This window comes from Rosa rugosa, chromosome 2 (assembly GCF_958449725.1).
Source record: "Rosa rugosa chromosome 2, drRosRugo1.1, whole genome shotgun sequence".
NCBI lineage: Eukaryota > Viridiplantae > Streptophyta > Magnoliopsida > Rosales > Rosaceae > Rosa > Rosa rugosa.
In genome coordinates this window covers 49,102,903-49,126,424 of record NC_084821.1, presented here as the reverse complement: position 1 = coordinate 49,126,424, position 23,522 = coordinate 49,102,903, and the positions used below count along the sequence as shown (strand labels likewise).

At 38.0% G+C, this 23,522-nt stretch overlaps 1 protein-coding gene and 1 long non-coding RNA gene across 2 annotated transcripts; one reads left to right on the top strand and one right to left on the bottom strand.

Annotated features, from left to right (window-relative positions):
- Window positions 1-4,457: 4,457 nt before the first annotated feature.
- On the bottom strand, window positions 4,458-6,948 carry LOC133728676 (uncharacterized). Its single transcript, XR_009855957.1, has 3 exons — window positions 6,728-6,948; window positions 5,945-6,465; window positions 4,458-5,125 (listed from the first exon to the last, which is right to left on the bottom strand). It is a non-coding gene; the product is annotated as an uncharacterized LOC133728676 (long non-coding RNA).
- Window positions 6,949-8,743: 1,795 nt separating this feature from the next.
- LOC133730906 (ABC transporter G family member 9-like) lies at window positions 8,744-23,522 on the top strand. Its single transcript, XM_062158409.1, is given in 6 exon segments — window positions 8,744-8,845; window positions 8,941-9,742; window positions 10,564-10,850; window positions 10,852-10,905; window positions 11,052-11,462; window positions 23,045-23,522. Coding segments are annotated over 6 exon segments (1,947 nt in total). The 3' UTR covers window positions 23,336-23,522.

Here is a 23,522-nt window from a genome sequence, read left to right as displayed (position 1 = left end):
TCCCATGATAATTAAGGTCACCCCTTAACAACCTACCACCAGAGTTAAACTTAATTACAAAAACTACCACCGACAACACTCTCTCTCTTACCCAAGCCTGTTTGAACCCCTATTCGGACTCTCGACCCTTACAAAAATATCTCTCTCTGTGAGATCGGAGCCAACCATGTCCGACAAGGAGCACCACTTCGAGTCTAAGGCAGACGGCGGAGCCTCCAAGACCTCTCCTCTGCATTTCGTAGTTTGATTGAAGGGGACAGGAGGGATTCGATTCCCTTCAAACGGTGCAGACGACGCCGTTTCGTCTTCCGATTCCGTCTCCATCTCTCATCTCTCTCGCATTTCAGCAGTACAGAGACGGTTGAAGGTCTTCACCAACCGCACGATGACGAAGAAGCAGGTTATCGTGGTCTTTGAAGTCACGGCGGCCATAGGGCCTTACTGGTCAGCCATCGTCTACGATTACGTCGAGAAGGTCATCATGTCATAATTTCTTATACTCAGTTTATCGTTTTGTTCGTTGAGTGGTTAGGATTTCAGTTTCTCTATCTTTGAGTCATTTGATTGCTGTTTACGCTTGAATTGAACTCGATTTTGGGAATTTTTCTTTGTACTTAAACATACTCGGCAGAGAGTGGGTGATCGATGGAGAGAATTCTCGGCGGCAGCAACTGCAAACTAGTGGACACGTCATCAGCGGCGGCGGCGGCGGAGAGTGGGTGATCGTCGTCAGAAGTGAGTCCTCTCGGGCGGCGAAGTCAGTACGGATTTGATGGGAGTTTTGGTGGAAGTGAGTATCAGAGGCTTCCTCCTCCCCACCATTGGAAACAGTTGAGCTCTCTCTCTCTCTCTCAAGTTGGCTTCGACGTCCTCTTTGACTATCTCAAAGTAAATTTCATCATTTTCTGGAATTTAGTATTTGATTAACTGATTCAATTCAAGTATGTATTTGAGCTTTGGTAGGTATTAATGGAGTATTGACATTTCCGATACTTGAATTAGAGGATCCAATTGCACATATGAAGATCATTCACAGTATTGATCATTTATTAGTGGTGTTCGGGGAGCTAACTTACCTTTTCTTCTCTGTTATTTAGTCAAAAATATACATATATCGGTTAGTTAGTTAATATAACTATATACCTTCAAGATCTGATCCTCACCAGTCTAGTATGGAAAAGAAAAAAAAATGCAGCATTTACATATATATATATATATATATACAGATCCAATCCAGAGCGGAGCTCCGCTTTGAAATTAACGTGTGAAGTTCGAGTTTTGGGCCACTTTTTGGTCGCATATATATCCACATCTCGACCGTTCAGTTTTTAGGTACTAGTTTATAGATCATCTCTGCAAATTTTCAGCCAAATTGATGATCGTTAAGGTATCTAACTCGCTTAAACCAATGGACGGACTGAATCTGTCAACCTGAACCGTACTAGCTTTAAGGCAGTTATCAATGCCTTAACGATCATCATTTTGGCTGAAAATTTGCAGAGACGATCTATACACTAGTACCTAAAAACTGAACGGTCGAGATGTGGATATGCGACCGAAAAGTGACCCAAAACTCAAACTTCACACGTTAATTTTCAAAGCGGAGCTCCGCTCTGGATAGGATCTATATATATATATATATATATATATATATATATATATATATATAAACCTCTTAGGATAGGAACAACTGGATGAGAAGTAGTTTCGGTAAAAGATACATATGTGTATATGTTTTTTATATATATAAAAGCATGTATGGACATACCTGTTATTTCGGACATATTGTCATTGAAGCCTGAGATCTGATATCACAGGGTGTCTTCAAGTATGATATCCAACTGGGATCGAGTTGTTGTAATATTGTTACTCTGTGATGCACACACGCAAAGTCTCTGTTGATTTTTTTAATTTTCTTTCTCTTGTGGCAACATTTGGTTCCCAGGTCTGGTGTGTCTTATTTATATGATGAAATGTCAAACTTGGAAGACTTTAATGTTGGGCTTGGTGAGTTTTACTAGTTTTACATGTAAAACAAAAAAGGAAAATTATGGTTCTTCCATGTAGCATTTGAATTTGTTGCTAATAATATGAAGTTCTGTTTCTTCATCTATCTGTTGATTTGATTTCGAATTTGATGTTTCGAACATCGTCTACACTATCCGTGCTTGAAATTTCGGATAAGTCCAACTAGCATAGGCACAAGTTTGGTTCACTTTGTAGCAACTTGTTTGGTTCATTTGTTCTTATCATAATTATAGTTTTAGTTTTCTGGTGTAGATGTTAATTAGTTGGATGTGGATTATTTTTTCTGATGCAGGAATCAATTACATAAGCATTTAGGTGACATTGGACATGCTTCACTGAAGAGGTGAAGAGCCAATGATGGAACCTTGCTGAATATTGGATTGATGCGAGTAAACTATGAACCATGCTTCAACAGATTATCTGTCCTAATATGCTACATGAGATGTCGACACAGGCCTTGCCTTGCTCCTCTTGTATCAGTACACAATCTCATTTGTCTTGTTACACCCCATTCTCGACATAGAAAATGTCTGCTGAAGATGATTGCATAATAATCTGTTGAAGATGAATTTGTAATAATCTGATGGAACTTGTAGCCTTACTTCTTATTTTTCTGGTCAAACTACTTTGATAGGCAAGTATTTGATATTAAGGAAAAAATAAAAATGAGAAATGAATTCGGCATAGACCAAGTTACTGTCCAAGTCACTGGTCATGACCAATGTTGATCACAAGTCAGTAGCCAAGTCATTGTCAATTACATCATTTGCCAAGTCACTGTTATATCCATGTCACCGGCTAGGGCACATTGCATGTCACTGATCAAGTCACTATTATATACATGTCAGTGACATTGTCAGTAATGTCACTGACATGTAATGTGACATGGTCAGTTACTTAGTCAGTGATATGTGATTAACAGTGACTTGGCTATCAACTTGTGACTTAGTCAGTGACATGGTCAGTTACTTAGTTAGTGACATGTGATTAACAGTGACTTGGCTATTAACTTGTGACTTGGCTACTAACAGTTACTTCGTCAATGACATGGTCAGTTACTTAGTTAGTGACATGTGATTAACAGTGACTTGGCTATCAACTTGTGACTTGGCTACTGACAGTTACTTCGTCAGTGACATGGTCAGTTACTTAGTTAGTGATATGTGATTAACAGTGACTTGGCTATCAACTTGTGACTTGGCTACTGACAGTTACTTCATCAGTGACATGGTCAGTTACTTAGTTAGTGATATGTGATTAACAGTGACTTGGCTATTAACTTGTGACTTGGCTACTGACAGTTACTTGGTTAGTGACATGTAATGTGACATGGTCAATTACTTAGTTAGTGACATGTGATTAACAGTGAGTTGGCTATTAACTTGTGACTTGGCTACTGACAGTTACTTGGTCAGTGACATGGTCAGTTACTTAGTTAGTGACATGTGATTAACAGTGACTTGGCTATCAACTTGTGACTTGGCTACTGACAGTTACTTGGTTAGTGACATGGTCAGTTACTTAGTTAGTGACATGTGATTAACAGTGACTTGGCTATCAACTTGTGACTTGGCTATTGACAGTTACTTGGTTAGTGACATGGTTAGTTACTTAGTTAGTGACATGTGATTAACAGTGACTTGGCTATCAACTTGTGACTCATCATATAATTAGCCACTGCAAAAGCATGAATTCCATAAAATGATCAGTAACTAAATTTTATAGATGTTAAAATGAAAGTTCATCTACTCATCAGATATCAAGTTGCTAAGAACTCCGGGAAAAAAAAATGTCATTTTAACCAATAATAGCTTAAAAGAGACCAAACGAAAAAGGCACCGAGGGCTTTTTCTTATGAGACCATAATCAAGTATGAACATGATTTCAACTCAAGTTGCTATCACTACATAATTACTGAACATAATAGAGGACTTTCCATTGCTGATTATACAATTGATCTTATTGTGACTATTGTAAGCTTAATCTAAAAAGAATCCCTTTGCAAAGAATTATAGCTTCATCTGTATTTCCAAAATGGTATGAACTGAAAACCAGATGAGGCAAAGAAACTGAACGAATGATGAGTCCTCTTAGTCAAGTCAGTAGTGAAATCTACACAGACAGTCTATTACGACATGAGCTTGTAGTAGCAGTTGCCTCTAGCAAGAAGAAACTGATAGGGTACCCCACAGTGGCAGGTGATATGGATCACAATGCACTAAGGCTGCTGAAAACACAGAAAACAAACCAGGTGAAGTTGGTAACATGTGTTACATCCAATGATAAATTACTACCCCAGAACTCCACTAGCATATCATTTACTTAATCCCAATAAAAGATAAAGTAACTTAAGGATTGGATTGAAAAAAAAAGGAACTAACTTTTAGATAAAGATATCTATGCACCCTATAATCAATATGAACCAACCATCAAACACTAAACGCTACAATCAGATAAAGAGTTGAGAAATTTTTTTATCATTGCTCCACCCAAGTACAATTAAGATCAATGCATTCGGCACCAGGAGACGTAGGTGACGAGTAGTATATAGTCTGCAAAAACAAAACAGTACGTAGTCATACATCACTCTTAACAAAAACAAAAAAATAATCCTATTTACCATTCAGTTAATAAACTTTAACTCATCGAACTTTCCTTCCCATTTTCCTAACAGAGAAAGCAATAGAAATCTATTTAATGCACATCGAACTTTCTTTTCCATTTTGCTACGTTTTTTCTATTCTTCCCAACTCAGCACCACCCACACTCTCCTTCCCAACTCTCCCATTCTCTATTTTGGGAACTGAAGCAGTAGGCGCCCTTTTACTCGCATGCATTGGACGTATTCTCGAAACCTCTTCAGCAAGTTTCCTAACAATTCTCTCCTATTCTTCTCTTTCTGTGGCTGCTGGGTCTGGAGCAAAGGCAGCTCGTTCTCTTGCTTCAAGATCAGAGACCATCCTTTGTTGCTTAGTATCACGTTCTAAATGGCGATGTTGTTGCTGTCTCTTAACTCTGAGTAACTCGTCAAACAATTTCCTGGCTCTTAGACTTGTTCGAAATATTTTCTTGAACTCTGACAATAATGGATGAAAAACTGCACAAAAGACGGCATATTACCATCAATACTAAGACTGCAAGACTAATAGAAAAGAAATAATATCTAGATTGAAAAACTCAAATTATTTACAAAAACATCATCATTTGCATGAACATCATAAATGATTCCACACCAATGCTCATGAAAATTGAAGACAGAAAAACAAAAAGAGACTTAAAAAAAAAAAAAAGAGGAAATTTCATCAGATGCAAATATCTACTAAAATGCAATGTCATTTTAGATCTATGCTATAATGTCCTTTACGACAGATCAATAGTGACATTGATTACAAGTGTGAAAGCTCAAGAATCACAGAGTTACCATATGAAACATGAACAATACAGCTACAGAAGCATATGAAATAGATTTGTGGCCTTAGAGTCTTTCTTTTGGATAGGATTAAGAACAATTTCAGAATTGAAGTAATTAGGGTTACAATGAAAGAAAACCTACAAATCAAATTCTTCATAATTTGAGAATCAAGAACCTGAGCTAAACACATCTAACACAAACAATTAAGCAAAGTTGGACAATCGAAAGAAAAAGCAATCCAAAAATTTCATTTCGCAAACAGAAAAAAAGCAAAAACTGAATCAAAGAAAGCATCAGATCTTGATGGATCACAGAAACTGAATCTAAGTTGCTTCACTAAGTTTCTATGCACCAAACCAAATAGAAACTTAGTGAAGCAACTTAGATTTTATTTATTTTATTTTTTGGGGTAAAATTAAGGATCCTGTGATCTTTTGCAATTGGAACTAATGAATCCCCAGCATAAACAAGCACAAATTATAATATGTGAGAATCAGTAACTACCTAATTCAACATCCTGTGCAACTCATCCCTTGCCTCAACAACTCGATCCATGTCATTGCGATCAACCACAAAAATAAGACCTTGAGTGTTCTGGAAGTAGTGCCTCAACAACTCGATCTCTGTCATTGCCCTTATATCTGTGTTCCAAACAAAATACTAATCTTACAAGAAAATCAATTCGTCAATTCAATTAAGCCAATTGTTCTTGCTTGACAACAATTGTGACCACACCATAGATCATACCCGTTTCTTTTCTATTTAATTATCAAACTCACATACTGTAAAATCAAAATGAAAAATGACTTAAAATGAATCGACCAACCTGATTCTTCATCCTTTCTTCAGCCTTCCAAACATCACATGAAATCAACAAATCAAAACTGCGGATCCACAAGAACCGAAAACACTCACAATCTCCGTGAACCTGTCAATCTTTCCAAGGATCTAACTGATCGAAGGCTCCACCTCTCCAGATCCTGCGACGCTCATCTCGAACTCTTCCCTCTGTGCCATCTCCGAGTCTGAGACATCTCAAAATCAAAATCAAAACGCAAACCAATAACAACATCCAACAATTCCTTAATCCATATACCGACATAATCTTTAGAGGTAGCAGCCCTAATTCAAAATTGGCTGGAATAACAAAAATTTCAAATGCATACCAGAACCACAGAGAGAAAGATCTAGCAAAGAATGGAATAAAATTAAAGAGAAGAAAAACAAGAAAGAAATCGAATGCGATGCGGAGAGATAAGGATAGAGGAGGAGCTGAAGAACACAAACCTTTGGTGGCGGAGAAGATCGGCGAGGGGAGGAGTTCTTGAGCGAGACTGACTTTTCCCTGGGCCATCACCAACGAATCAATTGCAGAAATTTGATTGAATTGAAATCAAAATTAGCTTTCTGCAAGCGAACACTTGCAGATTACGAGAATGGCGAAGGGGAGAGCCAGACGGAGAGAGAGAGAGAGAGATTTCTAGGGTTTCGGGAAATGCAGGGTTTGCAAAATGAGAGACAAGGAGGGAGAGAGGGGTGAGGCCGTGAGGGTTTGGGTTGGTGAATCTATATATGTACATCAGTTTTTAGGCTTCAAGGGCAGAATCGGAATCAAAAAAACTAAAAATTGACATTTTTTAACATTATCTCATTATTCATAAGGACTAAATTAATATTATTAACCATTCATTATGGATCTTTTTATCAAGTGGGAAACTAGGTGACTTTTTTATCATTTCATTCTCTAAAGTGACCTTTTCCATCATTTCCTTTTTTAATATTTACCCTATTTAATAGGTTTTTTATTTTGAATAAACCTAATTAATTGGTTTGGGTGTATATTAAAACACTCTTATGGATGGGTTTATTCTAAAAGGGGAGTGTGAATTTAATTGGGTGTAGAATCAAATTTCCCATATATAAATGGGTGGTTCATATGCTTGGGTTTGATATCCTTCCATTCCACCGGCCCTTACTTAATAAAAAAAAATAAAAAAATAAAAATAAGTGGTTATTACCAATTGCACGTCGAGAGTTCGAGCCTGTTACACACCTGATAGATGATTAAATTGAGAATAATAGCGTGTCCTTGCCAAAAATCTATTGCGGAAGGAAATCCAGCTTCTTGGGTTGTCAATATTGAAGAGATTTTCATATACATATACATATCCATATACTTTGTTTAATTGAATACCCACTTAAGGCTGTTATTACTTCTGCAAGAGCTACTACGTCATTAGCATCAGAATATTACATAACGATCCACCGCTAAATCCTAGCAGGAGCTTTCGAGGAAAAAAATAAAGAAAAGTTTGCGTGCTACTTGTTTGTTTTTGGAGAATTAATAACTTCGGATAAAAATGTTTAAGTTAATATCCAACATATTTAGGATATTCGTATTAATTGGTAATTACCATCCACCAAATGCTATATGCTTTTGTTAAATGTTAAAAATGCCCACTAATCTAATTTAGTTCTCTTTCGAAAAGCTAGAAGAAAGTAATCATCTATGTACTAAAGTTGATATATTAGTGGAACTTTATGGACTATTGATTTGAGTATGAGTAAAGCATTACTAAGTTGAGGAGTAGGCTGAATAATATGAAGCATGATCAACTTATGGAAGTAACCAATCAAATGTAGTAATTTTCCTACAAGTTAATTACCTCCCATCAACAAGGTTGTGTTAAAATTGAAGAATCTAGCAAGGCGAAGTGGTCACACATATGACATTAATTACATCGTTATTTTTTTTTTTTTCCTTTTGGCTCAATGCCTGTCCCTAGCTAATGAATCCTTGTATGTGTTTGCCAGTTGCCACTTACCGTGGAGAGAATTTAAAGAGAAGAAAAGGGTCTTTCGCACATTTACGCGTTATGGTTTATTTTGTCATTCATGTAGAGTCCTCATAACTGAATACTTCCATTGTGTATTTCAGGAAAGATAGCTTAACGTACTTCTAATACTAAATCAAATTACTAAAGGGGCAAAAGTCGATTTCTAGTGGGATACTTGAAGATGATACCTAGGTGTGTAACAGAACATATAAGAGAGCAGCTATGAACACGGAAACCTAACCACAATTCCTCAGAGTGACCTGTTTTATTTTCTCTTACCTCTCATCTTCTCACATGAGTACTTGAGACAACTATTTTCTTCTCTTTCAATTCCCAGTATTTATACATAAATACTCTCGTGGTTGATTACCAAGTTACTAGTACATAATTTTAAAGAGCTAGAGGAAGAAAGAAAGAGAGAGATCAGCCTAATTTGATCTTCTCTTTTTCATCGAACTATACGATCATGGATCAACAAATGGTGGATTTAGAGTCCAATAGAAGACCAAACATTGATGAAGAATCCCCAGCCATTTTCAAGAAAGCAATTCGACCTGTCACACTGAAGGTATGTAATCGATCGACGTCTCAATTTCACGAACAGGGTTTTTGTTAATTTCATGGTTTTTACTTTTTAGCTAATGGGTTTTGATTGAAACGCAGTTTGAGGATGTGGTTTACACGATCAAAGTCGAGACGGATGGAATGCCATGGCTTCGAAAGAACACCAACAACTCCGATTCAGACAAACTGATCCTGAAGGGTGTTAGTGGTGTGGTTAAACCAGGTGAAATGCTCGCCATGCTAGGCCCATCGGGAAGTGGCAAAACGACACTCCTAACCGCGCTTGGAGGTCGTTTAGGTGGAAAACTCAGCGGAGGCATAACCTACAACAACAAGCCCTTCTCAAACTCAATGAAAAGAAACACTGGTTTTGTGACCCAAGACGATTTTCTCTATCCCCATTTGACCGTGACTGAGACACTCATCTTCACAGCCCTTCTGCGCTTGCCCAACACTCTCACTAAGGCAGAGAGGACGCTTCAAGCCGAGGCTGTGATAACACAGCTCGAATTGACCAAGTGCAAGAACAGCATCATCGGGGATGAGCTTTTGAGGGGTGTTTCGGGCGGAGAGAGGAGAAGGGTTAGTATAGGACAAGAATTGCTTATAAACCCTAGCTTGCTGTTCTTGGACGAACCCACTTCGGGCCTGGACTCGACCACAGCTCAAAGGATCGTCAAGGCATTGTGGGACTTGGCCAATGGAAGAAGAACCATTGTTATGACTATACACCAGCCTTCAAGCCGATTGTTCTACATGTTTCATAAGGTGATGCTCTTATCGGAAGGGAATGCTTTGTATTTCGGGAACGTTTCCGGCGTCATGAATTACTTTTCCGCCATCGGATATGCTCCACTGGTTGCTATGAACCCTGCAGATTTTCTCCTGGACCTAGCCAACGGTATGTATGTTTCATTAATTTCTAATGGCACTTTTAATCAATGAAAGTCAGCTTTAATTCAAATAACTAGGTAGCAGTTATACTCCTTTATAAATGGGAAAATTCAGATAGTTAGGTAGCAGATGGTCTTTTTCGATCATATTGTAGGATCTGACGCCTGCTGAAACCCAACGTGAAAACCAACATGGATGGTCTTCAGGCAAATAGATTCAAGTAGATTCTGGGCTATGGACAAACCTAGACTGGTTACAATGTGCCATGGCATGCAGATTTGTCCAAAAGTTTCAGTGCATGACAAGCAAGTGTATAAAAGATGATATTAAATAAAGACTGTTAAGGTCGGACACCTAAACCGAAGAACCCCTTGGAAATAAGACTATATATACAAGTGTGTCATGCATGATGTGTGCAAGTATATCTAGACGTGTATATGCAATTTATTGTGGGGTGGTGCTTATGTTTTGGTATTCACATTTACGCTTAGGCTTGAAACCGAATCGAAATTCTCAATTATGTTGTTTTGTTTTTTCTTTTCATTTTCATGGTAGTTTTAATGGTTTGTGTTGAACTCGCAAATTTTAGGTCGAGACCTGACTGAATCTGCATGATGAGGGGGTATGAGCACTCGCACAAAAGTTTTTCTTTTGATTTGTTTTTGTTTCATGCTTTCATTAGATTAGTTTTCCCACATGCAAGTGCGTTCTGGATTTCTATGATGCATTGCGTGCAATCTGAAAGTGATATTTTAATCTATGTTATGATAGGTTCTGTGATGCATTGCGTGCAATCTGAAAGTGATATTTTAATCTATGTTATGATAGGTCTGACACCTGATGAATCAAATGAAAACAAGAGTGAAGTGAAGCAGAGTTTGGCTTTGGCCTACAAGCGGAACCTTGAAGATAAACTGAAAGCAGTACTTGAAGAAACCAGCTGCGACTGCAATAATAATCAGTTTCAAGATTCATCATCAGTGGACAAGAAATTTGGGAAATGGTCCACAACTTGGTGGCAGCAATTTACTGTCTTGTTCAGGAGAGGAGTGAAGGAGAGGAAGCACGAGTCCTTCTCTGGCCTCAAGATTGGACAGGTAGTTGCTGTGGCTCTAGCTTCTCTGTGGGCTTCTGTGGTGGCAGTCAGATACTTCCCACTTACAAGATCAGGTACTTAACATTCCCTCCCTCTTTCCAAGGTTTTTTAATTTGAGATAATCTAAAACTTATTCTTAAGTAGATTAAAATGAACCATGGTCAGTACATATGACAAGATATCTAACAACTGGAGAACTTTATATATTGGATATTTTCAGATTGGGCTTCTGTTCTTTATGTCTGGATTTTGGGGTTTCTTCCCTCTCTTCCAAGCAATCTTCACGTTCCCGCCAGAACGCAAAATGCTTGAGAAGGAACGGACTTCTGGCACCTACCGACTTTCCTCCTACTTCATGTCAAGAATCATCGGTGACCTCCCCATGGAACTTGTCCTTCCCACTTTATTTATCACCATAACATATTGGATGGCAGGTTTAAAACCCACGCATGTGAACTTTTTTCACACCTTGCTCGTTCTTCTCCTCCTTGTCTTAGTAGCTCAAGGAATGGGACTTGCTCTTGGCGCTGTGGTCATGGACCAAAAATCGGCCACAGTACTTGGGTCAGTGTTCATGTTGTCATTTCTTCTGGCCGGTGGTTTCTATGTTCAACATGTGCCTGATTTCATAGCTTGCACTATGCCAAAAAACCCTTCAGACGACAGACTTTGACTGTCGTCTGATATGAAGAAAATCTGTCGTCTATTAAGCTGATATCTGATTGGTGTTCAGACGACAGTCAATGCCCGACGTCAGAAGGTGACTCAGACGACAGTCACCAAAAATATATCTGTCGTCTGAATGTTGCTCAGATATGCACAAAATGGTAGTATATGTGGTTAAATATGATATCAGACGACAGTCAAATGTTGTTGTTATTTGAGTTTAGCAACAGACTTTAATAATTTTATATTGTCTTAAAAAATATGAGACAACAATAAAGTGTCGATTGAATGTGTAGAATTTAGAAGTTTATTTTCAAAATCTGTTGTGTGAACTTCATTGACACAACATTTTCTTTCATTTATCTATTGTGTCTCTTATTCTAAAAGGACTTTTAATTGTCCTCTGATTGTGTGGATGCTTGAAATCTCTTTGTTATTTCTGATGTGTGTACTCCTTTCAAACCACAGTCGTTGATAACATTCTATTGTTTGATATTGTTTAAAAAGACATTTATATGTCGTCTGAATATGGAGATAGTTGATGTTTCATTGTTACGTCTGTTGTGAGAAAGTATCATACATCACAATATTATGTCGTTTGAATGAGACTAAGACTATAGAATTTTATTTTTGTCTGTTGAATCTTCTTGTTTCAGACAACAGTATTTTGCTTGAATTCTGTTGTTGGACGTTCAATTGTTCCACATTTTTATATTGTGTGATTTGGTTTAAAACCACAGAAGTTGGCTTCAATGTGCCATATCAGAACCTGGAAATATACATAAACCACAATATATACCAATACCATTCATTTAGAAAATGGTACCATATATTCATCAAATATTTGGAAATCACTAACATGGTACCATATATTCATCAAATATCTGGAAATCACTAACATGGTACCATAAATTCATCAAATATCTGGAAATCACTAACATATCCACTGCAAATCATGTACTACCATTTCCATATTCCACCAATGTACATCAACTGTTGAAAATATCAACAGATTAAAATCCATGGAGGCTAAAAGTGACTAATCAGCTGCTAAGGTTAAAATGATCGATAATAGCAAAAGCCGATCATTTGGTTAGGCTAAAAGTGACTAATCAGCTGCTAAGGTTAAAATGATCGATAATAGCAAAAGCCGATCATTTGGTTAGGCAAAAACCCTCCAATATCTAGCTATATAGGCATGCTGATGTCAATATGCACAAAAACAAACCCTAACTATTCATCATCGACAAACCTCCTAGCACGCACACTACATATCTGGAAACATGATAACATGCTTCGCCCATTCTGCCCGAACTTGATCAATGTCCTTTTCTGTGTAAATAAGGTTTGTCCTTCTTTCCCACTGCAAAAAACAAAAACAAAAACCAAGACCCAAATCAATTCACTATCATATATCCCCATGATGAAAAAGTCATACTGAAACCATGAAATACAATATGTTATGGTATCAAAAACACATACTTTAGCTGCAAACTCCAAATTCTTATCTTCCACTATCTCCTTCATGTAGCGCATGATCCAATACCCACAAGTCTTACTATCTTTCTGCTCCGGAATGCCCTGAAAAAAAAAAATACACTGTACCATATCAGAAGCACTTAAGAGTATAAAACCTTAGGTGATAAGACCCAAAAAAGGCAATTAACTTACAGCAAGATTTTTCCATTGAATGGTTTTCCTCCCTTTCTTATTCTTGTGTGCATTGTAGAATTTAATGGAGCTTGCAAATCAAATAGCAGACCATCAGCATATATAATGCACAAACAACTCCTAGTTATCGACTTATACAGTGAAAAATCAGTTAACTTACTTGTCCAGAATTGTTTTCCATTCACCAGCGATGAGTCGCCTCTTTAACGGATCCATGAAGTGAATGGTTTCTTCAGCTGGATTCACAGCAGACAACGTCCAATGACCACTATATGTCATAAACAAAACTCATTATAAGTTTAAACTAGTTTATATAAAGCATTCACCAAAACTGCACTTTAACACAACATACTGCATAGTAATTCAATTTACACACCCTGATTTATATGGGACCAAATAAATCTGCCCAGACTTCCCATTTATGAACCGATTTGATACTAAGCGAGCTCGTTCGGTTGGATTTCCACAGCCACTTGCACCCGTGTGAGTAGGGTCGACAAAGGCGACCATGTCATTCATCTTAGCCTTCTTCAACACACCTTGAAGGTAGCTACATCGACATTTCACAACATTTCAACTGATTTCACAAATGAAAAATCACAAAACCTGACAAATAATAGGTAACTTTAACGTGTTGCATTACCTCATGTAAAAAACAACGCAGCTGCCTGAAATTTCCAACAAGTGTGTCATAGCATAGATGTCCTTTCTAAAGACAAAGGCTTTATGTGGATGACCAAAAAGTTCTGGTCCAAAAGTGGCGTGGATGGTTGCCCCATTCCGCAATCCAATGTTTGCCCAAATGCATAAGTCCTTTAAAGGTGCAGGGAGATTCGATGGCAGGATTTGCAAGTCTTCCTTATCATCAAACATATCTTTCTGTGGCCTATTAGGAATTTTACGCTTTGGTTTTTTCTAATGTTGTAAAAAATAAGTTAGATTATATTCCATAATCACATATGCAGAAGTAAACACAAAGAAATTGAGTTACCTTCCCACCAGGTGCAGGGGCAATAACAAGGTTCCTCGGCCAAGCGACACAAGTCCCAATGGCATCCTTGACCTTCACTATCTCATCTTTTATGGGAAATGGCAGCAAAGCTTCAGGAACAACAGTTTCTGTGATAGAGACCCGCAAATTCTCCTCTCCAAGTGGAACACCATGGATTGTTTGCTGTTTGGTCTCAAGGTCGACACTGATGATAGTTCCAATAGCCACAATGTTTTCCACCGTGTCAATGGCCAGTTTATACTTGGTCTCACCTAATTGTTCCTACACATGAAACAAATTAAATCCATACAGTTATATATCCAAAAATCCATATCAGCATACCTACAAAGTTCAAGTATTTAGGCAAGCACGATATTTACCTCTTCACCATGTACTGGTGCCTCTAGTACAATGACATCTTCTCTAACCTCCTCTTCCAATATCGGGTTTAACCGTACCCTCTCATCACTGGGCTGCACAATTTCCTCTTCAACCTCGATGCTCACTTCATCTCTTAAAACCAACTTCTTCTTCACACCCTTCACCTCAGCTTCAATATTATCATGTGCAGCCTTCTCCGCAGCCTTCTCCCCATGGCGAGAACAACTCCCTTGTCCTGAACCAAGCTCATTAACTGCTGTGACAGGTTTGGGGGACTCAACAGGCAGCTCCTTCCCATTGACCTTCGCTTCTAGCTTCGCAATCCTCTCAGTCCAATAAGCTCTCTCCTCAGCTCTCTCCTCAGCATGTTTTCTATCCCTCTCCTCCTCCCATGCAGTTCTTTCCTTAGCTAACAAAACTTCCTTCTCCTCCTCTAGTATCTTCTTTAGCGATAACCTAGTCCTCTGTTCAAAAGTCATCTTTTGGCGTTTTGGCAAGTTGAAATATAAATCGGGCTTGACATTGCCACCAACACCTCTAACCCTACCTCTATGCTCCGGATTCCCCAATGCAAGAGTGAGCACATCATCAGACCCAGATGTGGCAATTTCCCCTTCAGCCTCCCTTTTCCTTAAATGTTCCTGATTCAAAATATCCGCGTTAAATGGTGCAATAGCATTACATCCATGCATATATAAATTAATATGAACTTGATGTCCATACTTACAATTTTTTCGGCTTTCTTCTCTACCTCAGGTTGTTTGAAGTTGCCATTCCTATCTTGCCGAGCCTTGATCCACATTGTAGCTCTATCAAGTTCTTCTAAAGGGACACTTTCAGACTTTGACAAATGAAAACACAATGAATTAGTTAATATTCTGTACATATGTATTCAGATTTAGTTGACTCATCTAAATATAACACTAACCAGTTCTTCCATTAAATTTGCATAACCTTTGCGTGACATACGATGAGGATATTTATTCTCCTTTCGCTTTGCAATTTGGGCTTCACGTATTTCCTGCAAACCATAACATAAGTAAATTAGAAACTACAATGAATATTCATAGAGAGAGCACCTTCTCAAACCCAAAAACACAACGAATTTTATCAAATCAGTAACCTGGAAGGTAGCTGAAAGCCTATCAGCAACAAACTGGTGCCAAGTATCCTTCGTTATGCTTCGGTAATCATCTGGAGGATTTTCTAACAGTTCTGGTTCATCCATATAAGGGATGATGTACACGTTTGTTAACTTGCTCTTGAACTCTCTCCATTTAGTTGCAGCAGATGAAATCACCATTTTTTTAAGCTCTTTAGGCACCACAAATGCATCCTACATACATGTACAATAAACTAAGCTACTGTAATGCAAAGCTAATTAACATGTAGAATATATATATAAACTAATCAAGCTGAAATATGGTCAGTAAGTACCTTTATAGATTCCCATATCTTTTCCTTTTCATCTAGATCCACTTCTCTCCAATCATTTATTGAGATAGGGATCTTCGTACGTGCCAACACCCCAATGTAAGACTGCATTTCTTTTGCAGCCTTACCAACAGGTTCTCCTTTTTCATTAAACTTCACAGTGAGCCTCTTTCCTCGGATAAGCCTGTTTGTAATGCGGCTCATCGTAACCATTCCTCGCTTCAGCAACTTCAATCCACCAGTTCTGTTTTCATCATCATCCTCCTCAGACTTCTTGGTCTTACTGGAAACAGACTTGTTCGTTGACTTGGTTGATGACACAGCTTTGTTGGACTTAGCAGTTATAGTCATGGTAGTCCGAGACTTCTTGGGGGAGGCTGCCTTTTTGGTAGTCCGACCCTTCTTGGGAGAGGCAGCCTTTTTGGTAGTCCGACCCTTCTTGGGAGAGGCAACTGTTGATGTAGTATTAGACTTCTTGGGAGAGGCTGCTTTTTTGGTAGTTTTAGATATGGGATTGGCAGCCTTTTTGGTTGATGTCTCAGCCCCTTCAATTGCCGGAATTGGTGTTGCTGGTTTTGTCCTCGATCGTTTCATTGCCACAGCCTTAATCCTTAGAGCTATGGCTCTTGCAGAACTTGATGATCCAGCAGAGGGCGACATCATCTGAAACACATAACCCAAATGCATGTTGTTAGCTACATGTTAATACTATCATGATAAGAAGCAGTTAATAGTTAAACAGAATATCAATAAAAATTAACTAAAGCAATAGTGTAACAAGAAACAAATGGATGAAAGTGGTCTGTGTATATTATTCTTAAACTTGTAGCCTACTTTACAAAGCAAGAAATCAAAACAAAGAAAAGCAGCCTATACTAATATCAGCCTATATAATTAAACACGTCGACCATCCTCATTCTCAACCCATATTCCTTCATCGCCATCTCGAATATAGGAGCTAGGCAGATCACCAACTACATCATCAAAGCTCTCAATCGATGGCATTGTAGGAATGAATGGGTGCTGTTCCAGTTCAATATCTTCCAGCTCTTCATCATTACACCCTCCTTGGTAGTCTCTTTCCGGGCACCGTACTACCACTGACCATTGATCATCAAGGGGGTCTTGTATGTAGAAAATCTGTTTCACATGGGTAGCTAAGACAAACGGATCATTTAAATGCCCTACCCTATCAAGTTTAACCAAAGTAAACCCAAGTTTGTCTACTTTAACCCCCCTAGCTGACTCCACCCAATCACACAAGAAGACGGGTATCCTAAACTTGTAGTAGTCCACCTCCCAAATTTGTTGTATCCTGCCGTAAAAGTTCATATCATCAGTTTTAGGGTTTTTATCCCTTGCACTAGCAACTTGCATTGCATCAGCAACCAAAAAAACCCCGCTATTTTGAACTGATCGTACTTTGTCACGCTCTGAAGTGTTAAAATCAACCCCATTCACATGGTAACCAGCAAATGTAGGGACCTCCATTTTTGGTCCACCAGCCAACCACCTAATGGTTTCAGGAACATCATTATCGGCAAATCTCATTTCATTTGCAACCTACAAATAAATTGACATGTCAAAAGTATGGAACCACACAAGTTTATTGAACTCGAAACTCAAAATTGAATAGACATTATACTACTTCAATGAGGTCGAAGATAAGTTATGTACCCTCTCCTTGAACCAACCAGCAAAGGTAAGGTTCTGTTTGTCCTTCAACCACTTCTTATTTTTTTTGAACCTTGGAAAACTCAACTTTAGGAATTCCATATACTCTCTGCAATGGAAGAAAAACTAAGCAAATGAGCAACATAACTGAACACGCGTAAGGTGATATAGTACAAATGATCGAAAACAAAACATAAGTAAAATTATTACTTACTTGAAATATGGGATTGCATCTTCAGTGTTGGTGCATACACATAGGTGGGCCATGTCAAGCAGCTTTCTGTCGACATTAATGATGGTGGCGCCTGATAAAGGCTTGCAGCCATTTAAGAGCCCAAGTTTGGTTCTCCAAGGGATCCTAACAGTGGTACCCTCTCTAGGAAGCATACGTTCCGAGCAAAACTCAACTGCCTCTTCTACAATGTAACACTCTGCAATGCACCCTTCAATCCATTGTCGATTCCTCACATATCCTTTGAACACTTTCATGTACCTCTCAAAAGGGTACATCCATCTAAAAAATACCGGACCACATAACTCGACTTCCCTAACAAGATGGACAGTTAGGTGAATCATTATGTCAAAAAATGATGGTGGAAAGAACTTCTCAAGCAGGCAAACTGTATCGACCAGGTCTGCTTGCATTTGTTGCAATTTTGAAACGTCGATCACTTTACTGCATATTGCTTTGAAGAATAGGCAGAACCGAATAATTGCGTACCTAACTGGTTTCTCCAAAACTGAACGTAATGCAACAGGGAGAAGAAGTTGCATTATAGTATGGCAATCATGTGATTTAAGACCAGCAAGTCGTAAATCCTCCATTGACACCAGATTTCGTACATTGGATGAAAACCGAACTGGAACGGTCATATTGAAAAAGGAACTGCAAACAATCTTTCTCTCATCTAGGAACAAGTTCCAACTACCCAAAGGCAACTTGTCCCTTTTTGCAGCAGTTGTAGGCTTCAAATCAGTCCGTATACCCATTTCGACCATGTCTAAACGAGCAGCAGCCCCATCCTTAGTCTTCCCAGAAATGTTCAACAGCGTACCAAGAATAGCATCACAACAATTCTTCTCAATGTGCATCACATCAAGATTATGTCTTACCGGAAGATGTTCCCAGTAATCAAGTTCGAAGAAAACAGACCTTTTTTTCCAGCAAGGTCTGTTTTCATCTTCAAGACCGTTATAAGGGGGAGGAGGGTTTTTCTTGCCAAATGGTCGATTTAGACCTTGAACTCTGGTCAACACCTCCTCTCCAGTTAATGGTGTAGGAGCTTCACCCTCCTCTATGGTGTTGTCGAAAGCAGCAGCTTGCTTTCTATAAGGATGATGTCGTGGCAGCCATCGTCGATGCCGCATGAAAACCATTTTTTTAGAGTGCTTCAACCTATAGGGTCTTGTCTGTTCAACACATATTGGACAAGCATTGTATCCTTTCACAATGCTTCCCGATAAATTCCCATACGCGGGAAAATCGTTAATTGTCCATAATAGTATCGCCTTCAGTTTAAAATACTCTCCTCTTACAGCATCATATACTCTCTCAACCCCATCCCACAACACTTTCAAATCATCCACTAATGGCTTTAGATAGACGTCGATGTCATTTCCGGGCTGTTTGGGTCCAGAAATTAACATAGTCAACATCATGTACTTCCTCTTCATGCATAACCATGGAGGAAGGTTATAGGTGATAAGTATAACAGGCCAACATGAGTATTTGCTACTTAGAGAACTATGTGGATTAAACCCGTCTGATGAAAGCGCTAATCTAAGGTTCCTATTTTCTAGACCAAAGTCTGGCCATTTTGTGTCAATCATTTTCCAAGTTGGGGAATCGGCTGGATGCCTCATCATTCTATCTTTCTTTCGATCATTGGCATGCCAAGTTAGCTCCTTAGCTGACACTGTCGATTGGAACATCCGTTTGAACCTTGGGATCGGAGGGAAGTACCATAATACCTTCCCTGGAACCCCTTCTTTCTCAGATTTGTCCTTTCCAAGTTTCCACCTTGATTCACCACAAGTTGGACAGCTGGTCGCATCAGCATGCTGCAATCTGTACAAGATGCAGTCATTTGGACAAGCATGAATCTTTTCATACCCCATCCCCAATGCGGAAAGTGTTCTTTTAGCCTCATAAGTAGACCCTGGTAAGTCATTTCCTTCTAGAAGCAAGAGGCCAATCATAATTAACATATCTGAATAACACGCATCAGTCATGCCGTGCTTTGCTTTCAGATTGAATGTTTGTATCAAACCATTCAACTTGGTTGTCTTGGTACAACCAGGATATAGAGGCTTATCTCCATCTTCTACAAACTGCATAAACTCATTCGAGTCTTCCGAAATCTCCTCATCCTCACTACCCTCTAACCCTACAGCTTCGGCTTGTATGCCTAAATCAGGATTGATTTCGACTGTTTCAGAATCCCCTCTAAGAGCATGCAAGGCAGAAGCAGATGGTTCTCCATGCCACTTCCAATGCTTATAACTAACATCAATACCGTTAAAAAATATATGGTCCTTAATCAGCCCTATACCACCAAAATCAGTGTTATGGCACTTCAAGCAAGGGCAACATATTTTATTTATGTCCCTTGCATTATCCGATGCAAATTTCAGAAATTCTTCAAGTCCTAACTGAAAATGTAGTGATCTTCTATCAGCCTTCATCCATGACTTATCCATCTTATAAAGACAAACAAATGTATCAATTACAATATTAACATTAGACCTTGCTCATCATACAATTCATACTTAATACCAGCCATGTAATAATTCGACATTGCTCATTTGTAGTCCAGCACAGGAAAAATGAAAAAAAAAAAAAAAAAAAAAAAAAAACAAACTTGTAATGATCATGGAACTCACCAAAAATTGATTTAAGTCACAGCCAATTCAAACACCACAACTTGTTTCCACCACTTCCAGACTTGCTTAATTCATGATGTCACTGATTTTTCAACTCTGCAAATCATAAGACAGTGTCAATTTGTTTGACGTGTTAAGAGTTTCATTATGTATTCAGCATCAGATCAATAGCAAAGGTGAAAAACCATAACCACAAGGTCCCTAATTTACACGTCCACATGGAAATGGCTACCATCAGATTTTGAGACAAAATACTTGCAGTTCACATGATTATGACAAACCAACTTCTTACAGTTCATACAAAATACACAAACCCATAGTTGACTTTTCAAAACTTCAATAGGGAATAGCCGAACATTAAGAATTGTTTTGCTGTCCAACCATTGGATGGTGATCAATCCACATATTCAAAAAGGGCTCATGAAAAACTTTAACAGAAAATAGTTGAGAGCAGAACAAATGGAAAATATCGTTTAGAATCTGACCATGGTGGGTTAGAGTATGAAGTAGAAAACTGAGATGACTGGAACTAAATAATTGTAAGTTTCAACAAGGTCAGCCCACTCTACTCGGATAAAGCCCTACAAATATAATTACAAAATTTTGATTGTTATGAGTTCATGACAAACTTGTTATATCTGCTCACTGCTTGCATATAATGGTTTCCAGAAAGATCATTATATATGCAGCTGTTATGAACTAATTAGACAGGTAGTGAGGAATTTGATCTGGTAAAGAATATAAGAATCAAAATAAACAATCAGCTAATAGCTAAACTATCAATTACAAAGAAGAATTGGGTGCTTTGTTAAATTTCTCATTAACCAAAACAAACTATATATCCTTCTTTGACAAAGAAAAAAAGAAATTATCTTTCTCTTCAACACAAGAATAATTGTTGTTCTGATTTCATTACATTTTCACTCAAAATCCTTTTGACTTTAAAACCTTAACTTAGCATTGATTATCCTTTTATCCGATTGATGCAGAATACAGTATGAAAGTTAGTTACTCATGCATTGTTAGTTGTCACACATAGTTCTCGTTCACCTACCTGTTGAAATTGATTTGGCATCCTATCGATGGAGTTGGAATGCATATATATTTCTATTTGGTTTATGTTAAGAAGTGAACCAAACCTATTGCTGATAAAGATTGACTACCACTGCATGCATTTCAAAAAAAAAAAAAAAAGATCGACTACCACTGAAACATTCAAAAGCCTTTTATCTGAACTGGTATTTCCGTCAAAAGAAGAGATGCTTATTTAAGTGGGTCTCTGAAAAGTTTGTTGATGAGATGTGGGAATCGTCAATCACAAAAAGTAAATGAACATGCATGATTATAAATTTTCTAAATGGATCATCTCATAATAGAAGAAGAAAAGAACATGTATTTAGCTACCATATATCCATGAGAAGAGAAGACTTACCAAGATGCAAGTTCAAAATTGATCTCACAAACTACTTCATTTTTCCAAGCTTGGTCACCAGTTCTCAACAATCAAGTCATCTCTAGATATTAATTGTAAAGTCAATATCAATTCCCAAACAAAAAGAACAGTAATGAAATATAACAAAACCTAAAACGAAGATGGAGTAAACACGAAATCAAAATACCCAACCCAAATCATGAATAAAGAGATAAACAACCCAGAAAGAGATTCAAAGCAATTACTTAAACAATAGAGAATTGGGAACTCGGTACCTTACGAGAACTTTGCGTACTCAAAGTGGCAATAACTCGGAGGCTTGGAAATAGCAGATCCACTTAAGAGCAGCGGAAGAAGACTATGGAAAAGATGACGAGCTACTGTAGTAGTGATAGATAAAGAGCTACTGATTGAGACCCATGAAATTTGCAAAGAGGTTTGGATGATTTCGCGATTTAGGTTTGAAACAAAGACTCAGATGTGGAATGAGGATTTCTTCGTCTGTCGAAGAGAGATGGGGAATGGACGGAGTATGAGGTTCTTCGATCTGGGTTCTCAGTTATGATTAGGGTGTTTCGATTTGGCAAGAAATTTGGATTTTCATCAGTTGGAATGGTTTCAGCTGTGAGAGCGTTGCGAGGGAAAAGTTTGCTCTCTAGCCGCGCTTTAGGTTTTAGTTTTCATAAAGTCGGGGAGAGAATCTCATAAAGTGTTCCAAACTAAATCCCTTATTTGCCAAAAAAAAAAAAAAAAAATCCCTTCATGTTGTGCCAAAAAAAAAAAACAGGACAAAAAAATCCAAAGCCAATTTACTCCTTTGACGACACAACATATATCTGTCGTCTGAATACAAACAAAAAAAAAGAAGCTACGACCCAAAACGAAATCAATTTATCTCCTTTGATGACACGACAGATAACTGTTGTTTGAAAACAAACTTAATTCTCAAGACCATCTTTGTATGGTATGTTGCATATTCAGACGACAGTTTTTACACTGTCTGTCGTTAAAATATATCAGACGACAGAAACCAACATGTCTGTCGTTTGAGCTCTGTCGTCTGAAGGGTTTTTTGGCATAGTGTTGGATCAAGTACATTTCAATCAGTAATTATTCATACAAGCTCCTGCTAGGGTCTCAGTACAAAGAAAGTGAGACTTACCAGTGTGAGAATGGCGCCAATAGGTTATGTTTGGTCGGGGAATTTCCATCTATCAAAAGTACAGGGCTTAATGGACAAGTGAATGCTGTAGTGGCTTTGACTATAATGCTTGTGTTTTATAGACTCGTTGCCTATATATATCGCCCTCATGAGGATTGGGGTTACCAAAAAAGTAGTGTAGGTATATTAGAAAACGTTGCAAGAACTTAAAAATCTAGTCCATCGTGGTTAAATGTTTTTCTTTTGTAGTACTGAATTTCTACTTTGGCGTGTATCCTAAATAGAGACATGAAATATAGAATTTGTAAACGTTTTATTTACAAAATACGTGTTAGACCGAAAAGATTAAATAAAAAAAATTCTATAAAACTTCTTGTGAGAAAAAGCCATACGGTTT